This window comes from Spermophilus citellus (genome assembly GCF_964194105.1).
Source record: "Spermophilus citellus genome assembly, chromosome: 15".
Classification (NCBI taxonomy): Eukaryota; Metazoa; Chordata; class Mammalia; order Rodentia; family Sciuridae; genus Spermophilus; species Spermophilus citellus.
The window spans coordinates 43,372,580-43,386,241 of NC_138195.1; the positions used below are offsets into that span (position 1 = coordinate 43,372,580).

General features: G+C 37.6%; 1 protein-coding gene across 3 annotated transcripts in view; it reads left to right on the top strand.

The window, feature by feature from the left end:
* The window catches only part of VPS26A (VPS26 retromer complex component A), a 46,438-nt gene extending 38,595 nt beyond the window's left edge, over positions 1-7,843 (top strand). For all 3 annotated transcript variants that reach the window (XM_081268139.1, XM_081268141.1, XM_081268140.1), the window contains 3 exons: positions 1,743-1,811; positions 3,786-3,928; positions 6,481-7,843. In XM_081268139.1, coding sequence (XP_081124265.1) covers positions 1,743-1,811; positions 3,786-3,928; positions 6,481-6,594 — 326 coding nt within the window. In that variant the 3' untranslated portion in view covers positions 6,595-7,843. The remainder of the gene's footprint in view (positions 1-1,742; positions 1,812-3,785; positions 3,929-6,480) is intronic.
* The last annotated feature ends 5,819 nt before the right edge of the window (positions 7,844-13,662 follow it).

Genomic DNA, 13,662 nt, shown 5'->3' on the forward strand with positions numbered 1-13,662 from the left:
CCTTTGGGTAGAGAGTGCTCCTGTCTGCCCACCTTGGGCACCACCTGCAGATGATGTACTTTCCACCACCCAATCAAAACCACAGTGTGAATATTGAAGACGGGAGGTGAAAAAGAACCAAAACTTCAAGACCCTGAATTTTTTTCTTAAAAGTACTTTAAGAAAGGAAAATTTGTTCGCATTTTTTATTTACATTTTAATTTTTGTACATATTATTAGTAGTCAGCCATTTTTTTTTAAAGAGAGAGAGAGAAAAAAAATTTTAATATTTATTTTTTTATTTTTTTAGTCTTCGGCGGACACAACATCTTTGTTTGTATGTGGTGCTGAGGATCGAACCCAGGCCGCACACATGCCAGGCGAGCGCGCTACCGCTTGAGCCACATCCCCAGCCCAGTAGCCAGCCATTTTTAATGATTTTGAACAGACAAGACTTTGGAGCGTTTTCTGTCCTACTTGTGATTTTATTTATGTTATTACCATGTTCATTATAATCTCAAAGGAGAAAAAAAAAAAACAGAAAAAAATAATCTTTTTTTGTACCAGGGATTGACCAAGGGGCACTCAATCACTGAGCCACATCCTCAGCCCTTTTTTTATATTTTATCTGACAGGATCTCGCTAGGCTGCTTTGTGCCTTGCTAAGTTGCTGAGGCTGGCTTTGCGATCCTCTTACCTCAGCCTCCCAAGCAGCTGGGATCACATGTTTGTGCCACCACACCTGGCTAAAAAAATAAAAAAAATAAAAAAAATAAAAAAAATAAAAATCTTATCCCAAGCATTCCAGTAACTTTTTTTTTTTTTTTTTTGGTATACTTACTTTCTTTTTAAATATTTTTTTTAGTTGTGGATAGACCTTTATTTTATTTATTTATATGTGGTACTGAAAATCAAACCCAGTGCCTCACACATGCTAGGCAAGTGGGCTACCACACTGAGCCCGAGCCCGAGCCCGAGCCCCAGCCTTGTATATATACTTTAGCTATACTATAAGTAGTTGGTTTGTATGAGGTGGTTAAAAAGGCCAAAGATAGGGCTGGTGATATAGCTCAGTTGGTATAGTGCTTGCTTTGCATGCATAAGGCCCAGCGTTCAATCCCCAGCACTACACACACACACACACACACACACACACACACACACACACAAAAGGCCAAAGATAAAAATGGTCCCCCCCTCCTTTATTTGTATATGAAGTTGCTATTTATTTTTTTGGCCTGTTTGATATATATGTGAAACAATGTTGTCCAATAATAAATCAGAATTTTATTTTGCTGATTTGTTCTAACAAAGGAAAAAGAAAATTTTAAATACAAAAAATATACTCATCAGCAACAACAGCCTTTAATCTTTAATACTAAGAGTAAGAGTAGATCAAGCCAGGTGCGGTGGCGCATACCTGTAATCCCAGCAGCTTGGGAGGCTGAGGCAGGAAGATTTCCAGTTCAAAGCCAGCCTCAGCAAAAGCGAGGTGCTAAGCAACTCACTGAGACCCTGTCTCTAAATAAAATATAAAACAGGACTGGGGATCTCGCTCAGATCCAGTACCCCCCACCCCCAAAAAAAACCCAGTACCAAAAAAAAGAGTAGATCAAGAACTATAAATGAATGAGGAACATTTTCATAAAATGGGGAAAAATAATAGTAAAATAATGTGGTTGGAAATAGAAGAAGGTATAAGGCTGGGGATTATATTCTGGAAGTATTTAAATTAACGCCATTTACATTATTACATTTACCAGGACCTAGTACCACAACAGAAACAGAAACAATCGCCAAATATGAAATAATGGATGGTGCACCAGTAAAAGGTAACACTCTTCCCATTTACTTCTGTGTACGGCAAACAGAAGTGTTTTGGTCAGTTTAGTTTGTGAATATTCATTCATTATAAAAGTATTTATGAATTTCTTTTTCCCACGTTTTTGTTGTTGCATTATAACTGTACATACTAACGGGATTTCTTGTTATATTTATGAATTCTTAAAATGGTTCTTATGATGATTTTTTATTTTTAAGGATCTCTGTATAGCTGCTGAGAAGACTAATAATACTTCCTAGTCGGAAATAAATTTGGTTAAATATTTCACTCAGTTCAAATTTAGAATTCAGAAGAGACAATTTTGTGCATCTCCTTTCTGGTTCTGAATTTGTAATTTTTTTATTGTTTTCTGTTATAATAGTTCATCTTTGTATATCTTTTTATTCTCACATTGACCATAAGATGCAGTATAACTGAGCATTAATTCCTGTCAGATTTTGGAGTCGTCATAGTCTCAAAAAAAAAAAAAAAAAAAAAAAAGAGCAGTTAGTTCCCTAACTAGATAACCTTTAGTGTCTGAGACAATGAAACCAGTACTTATCAACCTCCTGAGCTGATTTCAGGTGTGCCCCACCACATTCAGCTCTAAAACTTACTTTTTATATGAAGTATTTATCATAAAACTTGTTCTTATTTGAAAATCAGCCTTTGGTGAGTTTTGAATGAAGATTTATATAACAGAAAACTTAAATGATAGTTAAATAGTAATTTAGAAGAGAAAGTTCACTCCATTAAGGTGGCCATAATGCTGTATAATTCAACATATGTAATTTATAATTTTAAAATAAGTTACATGATATTTGCAATTTCCAAATCAGTTGCACGTTATGGCACTACTGGAGAAAGTGTTTTGTTTCCCACAGGCATTCATTTGAAAGACTGTTGTATGTGTAGGTTTAAAAAAAAAAAAATTATGTCTGAATTTTTTTCACTTTGGAATTACTTCAAAAAGTAGCTACCATTTATGGAGTGCAGGTTGTGGATGAGGCATTGCAGGTGAGGTGCTCTAAAGCTCCCTACCACTGTTCAAGTTAGGTGCTTATATCCTGTATTTTACACCTTGAAATTAAGGTGCGAAGGTTCAAAACTATACTAAAGGTGGGGGAGCTAATCATTACAGAGGAGAGGTTTGAACCTAGACCTTTTTGACTCTAAACCCATATGTTTGTACTTAGGTTATACAACATTACTTGCAAAATTTCACCAACCATACATTTTTATGAAGTGATGGGTTTTATACCTTTCAACAAATAAATGTGCATAAAAAATACTACATAAAATATTAAAAAGAGAACATGCAAATAATTACTGTCCTTAGGAAAACAGAAGCCATGTGAACTTTTTGGTAATGAAGGCATGTTGTCATTCTGTACATGTTTGTTTTAGATGGATGAGTAAAAAGTTTTTAACATTGTACACATGGTTAGAAATTAGGTAAACTTGTGAAAGTAGAAAAATAAAGTAAACTACTGGCTGGCACTGTTGTAAAGTCTATGTATTTTAACCCACATAGCTCTTATAAATTCCCTATTGGAGGAGTATTGCTTGTCTTCATTTTACAGTGAGGAATTCGAAACAGAATAAGTCCCCAAAGCCATGGTCTTATAGCCAGTAAGTGGTGGAACTGAAATTTGACATAGGCATTTTGACTCTAGAGCACTGATTCTCATCAAGGGGCAACTTTGTCCTCCAAGTGACATTTGGTATTGTCTGGAGACATTTTTAGCTGTCATAGTTGGGGAGTGCTCCTGGCTTCTGGTGGGTACAGGTCAAGGATGCTGCCAAGTGCATAGGACCTTCCCCATAACAACCAATTATCCAGCCCAAAATGTCAGTAGTGCCTATTGCTGCATCTCATGAGGAAGAGGAATTAAAGCATTAGTGTCTCCCCTGTAATGCTTAGTCCTAGGTTTTATGTGACTAATCATCTTTTAGAATTAAACGGAAATTGCTTTTATTTCAGGTGAATCCATTCCAATAAGACTGTTTTTAGCAGGCTATGATCCAACACCAACAATGAGAGATGTGAACAAAAAATTTTCAGTAAGGTACTTCTTGAATCTAGTGCTTGTTGATGAGGAAGACAGAAGGTACTTCAAGCAGCAGGTATGGTTCCACCCACGCTAGTCATTTTAGATGTAAAATCACCGAGAAAGCACTCTCTTTTCTAAGCATCATACAGGGCAGGTCGGGTGGGGGAGGTTCTAAGTAATTTAAAATACTGAGGGTATAATAAAGAGTAGGTATTGTGATAGACCTCTCCCCAGTCATTCTGTAGGATTCTGAAATGAACTGTAATTTTTCAAGGCTTTTATTTTTTTCTCTTAAAAAGCTTTTTTTTTTTTTTAAAGTAGAAACAATATAGCAGTACTTGCTGTTCAAAAAAATTCAAGAAATTAAGAACAAAGAAGGTGAGGCTGAGGCTGTTGCTCAGTGGTAGAGCATTTGCCTAGCATGTGTGAGGCACTGGGTTTGATCCTTGGCACCACATAAAAATAAATAAATAAAATAAAGGTGTTGTGTCCATCAACAAATGGAAAAAAAAAAAAAGAACAAGGAAGTAAAGGCCAACAAAATTCCTTTTAAAAAATCAATAGTTTCTTGAATATTTTTCTCATCAATTATTATAGATCTCCATGGTCACTTTTTTTTTTGGTGGTGGTGGTACTGCAGACTGAACTCATGGCTTTACCTGGGCTTAGGCAAGTACTCTACTACCTAGCTACATCCTAGCCCTTTATTTATTTTAAAGAGAGAGAGAGAGAAAGAGAGATTTTTAAATATTTATTTTTCAGTTTTCGGTGGACACAACATCTTTATTTTATTTTTATGTGGTGCTGAGGATCAAACCCAGTGCCCCTGCGCGTTACCACCTGAGCCACATCCCCAGCCCCCCTAGCCCTTTATTTTAAGATAGGGTTTTGCTAAGTTGCTTAAGCTAATCTTGAACTTTTGATCCTCCTGTCTCAGCCTTTTGCGCCTAGGTTGTTGTATTTTTTTTTTGTTGTTGTTGTAGTTGTTATTTTGGTGCTGGGGATTGAACCCAGAGCCCCATAACTACTGAGCCATATCCCCAGCCCATTTTATTTTTTATTTTGAGACAGAGACTGGTAAGTTGCTTAGGGCCTTGCCAAGTTGCTGAGACTGGCTTTGAAGTTGTGATCCTCCTGCCTCAGTCTCCTGAGCCACTGGGATTACAGGCATACGCCACCACACCCAGGATTGTTTCTTAATGAAGGCTACATTTGAAGGATTTGGGGGTTTTCATTTTTCCCTTATTAAGCAGTTTTGTTACAAATGTACGCGTGTTGACTCAGCCCTGATACTTCTTTTTTTTTGGTATTGGGGATTGAATCTAGGGGTGCTTAACTACTGAGCCACATCCCAGCCCTTTATTTTATTTAGAGACAGGCTCTCCCTAAGTTGCTGAGGCTGGCTTTTAAACTCGTGATCCTATTGCCTTAACCTCCTGAGCCACTGGGATTTCAGGTGTGCACCACCACATTCAGCTCTAAAACTTACTTTTTATATGAAGTATCTATCATAAAACTTGTTCTTATTTGAAAATCAGCCTTTGGTGAGTTTTGAATGAAGATTTATATAACAGAAAACTTAAATCAGTTAAATAGTAATTTAGAAGAGAAAGTTCACTCCATTAAGGTGGCCATAGTGCTGTATAATTCAACGTATGTAATTTATAATTTTAAAATAAGTTACATGACATTTGGAATTTCCAAATCAGTTGCACGTTATGGCACTGTTGGAGGAAGTGTTTTGTTTCCCACAGGCATTCATTTGGAAGGCTGTTTTATGTGTTGGTTTAAAAAAACAAAAAAAAACACTAGCTAGTCATCACTTGATGAAGGAGATTATGTTAGGAATTGGTTAGAGTTAGGATTTAGGCAGAGTAACAAGGATTTGATTATGTAAGGGAACTGCTAGGACATTTGGCATGCATTACAGGTAGAGAGTGATTGATTTTGACTGGTAGGGGAGAAGCATGTATGGAGGGAAGCCGGTCGTGTTTTAGATTTAGGGTATGGAGGGCCCTGAATATGTTTGGAGATTTATCCTGAGGCACTGATAACTATTGAAGAGTAATTCAAACAATGTTTTACAAGATTAATCTGGTAGTGATATGAAGGATGAATTAGAAAGGGGTCTCAGGCAAGAGCCATCTATGAGGAAGTTGGTTTAGTATCTAAGGTTGAAATGACAAAGAGTTTGAACTTGGATGAGGGCAGTGTAACAAAAAGCCACAGGATAGATTTTAGGACTTTCTTTAAAGCAGTAATAGCCAGGACTTTGTTCCAGATTTGACTGGCAATATTGTGCCTGGTGCTGGTTCAGGGAGCAGGGAGGCATAAGATACAGTCCAGGATTGAAATCAGAAGAAAGTGGCTTAGTCAGGAAAGATTTTATTTATTTATTTATTTTTTAAATTTATGTATGTGGTGCCGGGGATCAAATCCAGGGCCTTGTGCATGCAAGGCAAGCATTCTACCAATTGAGCTGCATCCCCAGCCCAGTCAGGAAAGATTTTGTAGAGAGAAATTTAATTATGTTAAAATTGAAGTAGCAGTCAGTATTTCCATGGTGAAAATTGAAGACATAATGGAAAACATTAATTTGTTGCTATCTTGCACTTACTTTTGTAGGAAATCATTTTATGGAGAAAAGCTCCTGAAAAACTGAGGAAACAGAGAACAAACTTTCACCAGCGATTTGAGTCTCCGGAGTCACAGGCATCTGCTGAACAGCCTGAAATGTGAACTGAAAAGAAGGAAAAAAAAAAAAAACTGTAACTGTTGAAATTAAGTTCAGCAGGTTAAAGATGGTTGCAGCTTGTAGGGGCGGGGTGGGGGGAAGCCAAAACTCCATGCCTAACAGTCTTCCTTTATCTTACAGTGCTGCATTTACTTTACAGTATAACTAAATGTATGTACCTACATTTTACAAAGTGCTTTCTTTGAGACACTGGAGATTTCTTAGGCTGCCCTTATTTTTTTTTTAACTGCACACTTTAATGATGAGTACTCAGATATGCATCAGCATAAACATTAAAGATTTTCATGCAGGTAGGCTGGGATTTGTAATTTTGCTTTCTTTCTACATAATGTTGATTATAAATCTTTTTCTCCTTTTTTTTTCTTTTGTGCTAATGATTACCTCTTACTCTCTCCATGCAAAAAATTAAATATTTTGTGTTCAAATAAAACTAGAAAACCCGATTAGCCCTTACATCCTGCAAAGACTTAAAATATAGCATCTCGGTATTTTTGAGAATTCCATTTGTTTTTATGTATGTATTTGAGAAATGTACATGAATTTTTTCATTGTAGGTGTTTCTGGGTCTGCCATTTCATGGCTTCTTGTGTTTTATCCTCTTTGAAGTCTTTTATAGTATGAATGTAAAATTTTTTCCCAAGGGATGAGGTGGCTTTTCATTTTGGCACTTGTGTCCCACTGCCTCATATTAAGTAACCATTTTGCTACAACTTTCCAGCAGTACTACCATATGTGTTCTGCAGTGTGGAGTTGATGTATGTTGGCATTTTAGAACTTGCTAAAACTATATGAATTTTTCCATAAATACTTTGAAACGTATGTGTATATATATATATTTTTAAATTTAAAGAGTCTTTTTGCCACATTTATGCAAATATCATTTTCTTGACTTTACAAATTTGTTCTTTTCACTTTTCAGTGGAAAATTTGGGGGACTCAGGAGGAACTTGTGAAGCATGTAGCTAACCCAGATATGCACAGTTTCATGTTTGTTAAACTGGAGCTTTGGATAGTTCAAACTCCATTAAACTTCACCAGTCTGTTTTAATTTTTTTTTTTTTTAAACACTAAAGTCATTTGTTCAACATCTCTTAAAAGAAGGTTGCAGATATCTGATCATATGTATGGGATCTGATCTCAGATACACTAAATGTGGAGTGTGGGAACCAAAACAAAGCCTCCTATGTGAAAACTATTTTCACTTATGGTTCATTGGTTTTTGTACCAATATTTTGTACCAATATTTAAAAATACTTCAGTGCAAGTTTTGTCAGTTAACCTTACTTTATGAGTAAGCTAAATAATCCAAATTACATTTCTTTAAACCTGTTTTACTACTATGGCACTTTGATAAAATGGTCAGTAACCAACTTTATTTCCTGGCCAAAGGTTCCATGTACCATGTGTGGAGCATCTATTTTAAACGGGGGTATCTATGAATGGTAATGTTTTCCTTCATGTAAGTGCCTGTTCAGAGTTTCAAAATTTAAAAATGCCAAATATTTTCATGGTCACTTGCATGTAATAATCTAGAAAATATTCAAAGATTTTGAAATCCTAGTTGTATTTAACCAGCCTCAAATTGTGCAACCATGTATAATAAAGAATTTGAAACAGAAACTGAGCTTGCAGTTTGATTAAAATAGCTTTATTTTCAAAGTCTTCTCATTGTCAGAATTAATGTTGAGGATCGGATCACTCAATAGTTTAGGAAGCTACAATTGAGACAAGTTTTCATAAGTAATACCAGTTTGTTTTACATAGTTACATAAGGCTTTTAATTAAGTTGACTTAAAATACTTGTCATATACAAGATGCTTTTTCACTTTTCGGAGACTTTTTGTTGCATAACCAACTTGAAAAGTAATCTGAATTCAGAATTTGATAATTTGAGTCCAAAGTGGTCAGTAACTGGGCTTGTGGAGCACACCTGTAATGCCAGCAACTCAGGAAGCTGAGGCAGAAGGATCACAAGTTCAAGGCCAGCCTCAGCAATTTAGTGAGGCCCTAAGCAACTTAGACCCTGTCTCAAAATAAAAAAAGGGCTGGTGATGTAACTCAGCATCATATGTATTCAAACCCTAGTACCAAAAAAAAAAAAAAAAAAAAAAAAAAAAAAAGTGGCCAGCTAGAAATAATAAACTGAAAAAGAAATCTGTGTTTTTAGTAAAGAATACAATGCCTAATAAACAGTTCAGTGATTCTCATTATGGCTGCATGTTAAAATCATCTTAGTAGCTTTTAAAAATAACCATGGTTGCTGAGTACTGTGGTGTACACCTGTAATCCCAGCAGCTCGCGAGGCTAAGGCAGGAGGATCATGAGTTCAAAGCCAGTCTCAGCAATTTAGCGAGGCTCTAAGCAACTTAGTTGAGACCCTATCTCTAAATAAAAGATAGAAAAGGACTGGGGATGTGACTCAGTGATTAAGCACCCCTTGGTTCAATCTCTGTTACCAAAATAAATAAATAAACAAACCATGGCCGGATCTCACTGAGACTACTAAAACCAGTACCTCAGAGACTAGGACATTAAAAAAAAAAAAAAGGGTTGAGAAACACTGATTTAGACCTTCAAGTGGTTATTTCCTCTCATTAGTGAAAAATTTTCTTGTTTTGATACAGGTGAGGAACAAACACTTTTCCTCTATACTGTTACACTAAGTGCTTGGAGACGGTGCATTAAATTGACAAAAAAAAAAAAAATACACAAAAGAAAGAACCCATTTTATAACATGAGGGTTCACAAAAATGTGATTCAAAGAAGTGGGTAGGATTTGGGGTTTATTACATGCCATCTTAATAGAGGAAGTGTGGGGAGAAAGGATATTTTAGAAGATAAATGGGTCCTTAGAATACCAAGAGGATAATTTGTGATACTCTATTTTTGGTGTGGTGCCCACTTACTGTCTCTGGGGATAAAAGTCAGTTTTCCCTAACTGCTCTTGGGGAAGGGATTTGTGGTAACTAAGTTCTTTTGAGAAGTTCAGCTTTTAAGCAGATTGTGATTTCAGGAATACCAAATGCCTTCTCAAAATATTATTTATGCCTTAGAGGCCTATTCTGGACCCTTTCAATATGGATCAATTCTAATTACAATTTGATAAGTTCTTTGCTTTCCATTTATATTCAATTGAATCTTTTTAGTATGCATAAAGACACCCTCCAGTGACTATACCAGTCAGTATGAGAACTTAATATTTTAAGTTTCAAACCACATATAAAAGCCAAGCATGGTGCCGTGCACATCTATAATCCCAGTGGCTTGGGAGGCTGAGGCAGGAGGATAGCAAGTTCAGAGCCCCTCAGCAAAAGCAAAGCATTAAGCAAGTCAGTGAGACCTGTCTCTAAATAAAGCACAAAAGAGGGCTGGGGATGTGGCTCAGTGGTCGAGTGCCCCTGAGTTCAATCCCCATTTACCCCCACCCTCTCTCTCTCACACACACACACACACACACACACACACACACACACACACAACATTGAGGAAAATGTGCATCCTTCAATACAACCCTATTTTTAAGGCTTGAGGTCCTATAAGCATTATTCTATGTCATTTTACCCAAAGTCTTTTAGTGATTGAGTTACAACCAGGATAAAATTGGAATTCTACACTGCAGAACATACCTTCAGCTGCAGTTATGCCAGACTTCTAGGAGACGGCCTACTCCTGCATGCTAAGTTTCAGTAATGCTGTCCTAGCAAATCTTGCCTGACCCATCCTAGCAAAATTTGTCCTAGCAAATCTTCACCTCCAAGTCAAAGAGTTGTCTCTTTATTCTGCCAAGACATGCTGTGTACCCCTCTGAGACTAAATGACACTTTTAAAAAGACATTTTTTTTTTTTGTGGTGGGGGGGGAGTACCTGGGATTGAACTCAGGGGCACTCAACCACTGAGCCAAGTCCCCAGTCCTATTTTGTATTTTATTTAGAGACAGGATCTCACCGAGTTGATTAGCACCTTGTAGTTGCTGAGGCTACCTTTGAACTTTCGATCCTCCTGCCTTAGCCTCCTGAGCGGCTGGAATTACAGGTGTGCACCACCAAGCCTGGTCTGAAAGGACATTTTGATGTCTTTTTAATGGTTCAAGTCTGTGGATTTTAAGCCTCTTGAGGGCTCATGCTATTTTGTCTTGGTGTACTCTGCTCATCACGATATTTGAATAAATAGATGAAGCTTATTTTCTTGCAGATTATAAAATTAAAAGTGCTCACCTTTAGGAAAAATGTAGGTCCAATGTACAATTAAATTATGGATAAGAACAATTTTTCGGGCTGGGGATGTGGCTCAAGCGGTAGCGCGCTCACCTGGCATGCGTGCGGCCCGGGTTCGATCCTCAGCACCACATACAAAGGTGTTGTGTCTGCCGAAAACTAAAAAATAAATAAATAAAATTCTCTCTCTCTTTAAAAAAAAAAAAAAAGAACAATTTTTCTTCTCTATTAGAATAAAGAAATGAACTGGGTTCTCTAGCAGTGTTGTCAGGTCCTAAAGAGAAAGCAAGACAGAGCACAGCAGGACCTTGTGGGTACTTTGTAGAACTTCCTGTATAAATTCTACAGACAAATCTGGTGGATGGCCTCCCCCTAGGTGTAGGGGAAATGGGCCAAACAGCCTCTAAGACTCCCTTCCTGCTCTAACATACCATGATTCAATCAATAAATCTTAAAAATTCACTTAGGATTATAGGTGTCTAGATCACAAATAGCCTTTGTCTAGGAAAATACTATAAACTTCAAATTACAGAATTTTATAAGCAATGTGTGAGGAGTGGAAATCTACAAGATGTTCTTTTGTGAGGTCTTCAATACCTGGTTTTGTTAATACAAAAAGCAGAAAAGAGAAAACTACATTTATTTTTATTCATGCATGTGTTCAGCTCATTTACAAAGAATCTGTTAGTGCATTCTCATTTACGGTACCCTAAGGAATTAAAATTCATAGAATAGTGGGTCTCAAAGCATAGGCCCCTAGACCATCAGAGTTGTATCACCTGGAAATGTTAGAAATGCAAACTCTTAAACCCCAACCTAGGCCTGCTGAATCAGGAATTTCAGAGGTGGGCCCAACAATATTTTTTAAAACAAGCTTTCCTAGATTCTGATGCACCCTAATGTTTGAGAACCACTGGTTTAGAGATACATTCTTAGTTTTAGTGCTATGGTGGAGGCCATACAGCTCCCTATGGCATATTAGAGACGAACCCAATGTGTTTAGACCTGACAGCAAAGGTATAACAGATGTGTACTTCTGGCATGAATAGAATGGTACCTGTGCAGTAGAGAGATGAGGCTAGAAGAGGCATATAGAGAAAGCCAATTCAGGACTGAGCTTGAGTGCCCGCCCTACAAATGAATGGAGTGTGGGCTTTATCTGAACACTTAAATTGAGAACCACTGAAGGATATAAAAAGCCAGATTAGTGTTTTCAAAAGAGCATATGAAGCCTCTGCCAAGTATGGAGGAAAGGTTGACAAGGACATCAGTTATATGATCATTCATTCAATAAGCAAAACACGTATGGAGGTTCTAATGTGTGCTAGGTATTCATTATACATACTTGGTGTTAGGAATCTCTCTCCAAAGAGAGTGGCATGTTTCTGTTTCATAAAGGCAAAAGTTTCATGCTTTTTAAATTTAATATTTACAGTAGAATTCCATGAATGAAATGAAGAGGAAACCCTGTATGTATTATAAAATTCTGGCTACACTTTTATAAACTGCAAGGAGGTACAAAGTTATTATTGGACTAGTCTGGCCCAATAATTAGTATCCTGTTCCTGTCCAAAAAGTCCAATGGTTTGGAATGACACTGTAACAACAACCGCACCCCCCTTCAACCCCACAAAAAAACATGCCAAAAGCCATGCAGTATTCATCCGTAAGTATAACTGAACACTACTCCCCCTCTGGAGTATTTCCACTAGTGTTGTGGTGAGAATATGTACTTACAAGCCAAAAAGATTTAGATTAGCATCTGACTCTGCCACTTAATAAACTATTTTGGGGGCAGGTTACTACCCTAATGAATTCTATCTGTAAAACTGATGGCAGTATCTCTAAATGGTTGTCAGGAATATGAATAGACTTAAAGGGAACATCATCACTCTGGCTTCAGTTGTGTTTTAAATGTTAGTTTTCGGATTTAAACGTTACGTAAGCCTCATTTTTGGTTTCCATACCTAATAATGCAATTTTTAAATGCCTTTTTCTATTTCCCTTCCCCTTTTCTACAGGGGATTGAACCCAGCCAGGGGTGCTTAACCACTGAACCACATCCCCAGCCAGGGGTGCTTAACCACTGAACCACATCCCCAGCATTTTTTTTTTTTTTTGGAGACAGGGTCTCACTCAAGTTGGGTAGGGCCTCGCTAAATTGCTGAGGCTGGCTTTGAACTCCCGGTCCTCTTGCCTCAAGCCTCCCGAGCCGCAATATCTCAACGTTATAGGGGAGGTGAAACATTTTAACAACTTGTTTTGAGCTTCTGTTGCAGCCTCATGAGAATACAGTATCCAATTAACACAAATGAAACTAAACTTTGGCCCTGTGCGGCTTACACCTTTGCTATGTGGTTGTGACACACCAGATACTAGGATAACGTATATATATACAGTTCACATGGAGGCACCAGTTGCTGTACTTACACGCGTGTCTTACAGGGGCTTTACCTATATCAGTACAACCAAACTTCTCCGCAATCCTTCTGAACAGCGGATCAAGTTATGTTCTCCAGCGTTAATTGCCCTATTAGGAAACGAAGATTAACAATGCAATAAACTTTGGGGAAATGCTCTTTAGTGTACGAGTCTGCAGGACACGCTCGTGCACGCTCAGCATCCTCCTACCCACGTGCTTCTGGAGCTTAAGGACCCAACCGACCTGTTTGCGTCACGTGACCCAGCTGGCAGGCCCCCGCCTCCCATCTGTGACATCCACAATGATGCCTGATTATGTCCCCTTCTTGGGCAAAGCTGCTTCCGACTGCCAAGGAAAGAGAGAAAGTACAAGCATCTTGATGGTTTTCCCCGCAGCGCTCCTCCCTCCCTGAAGA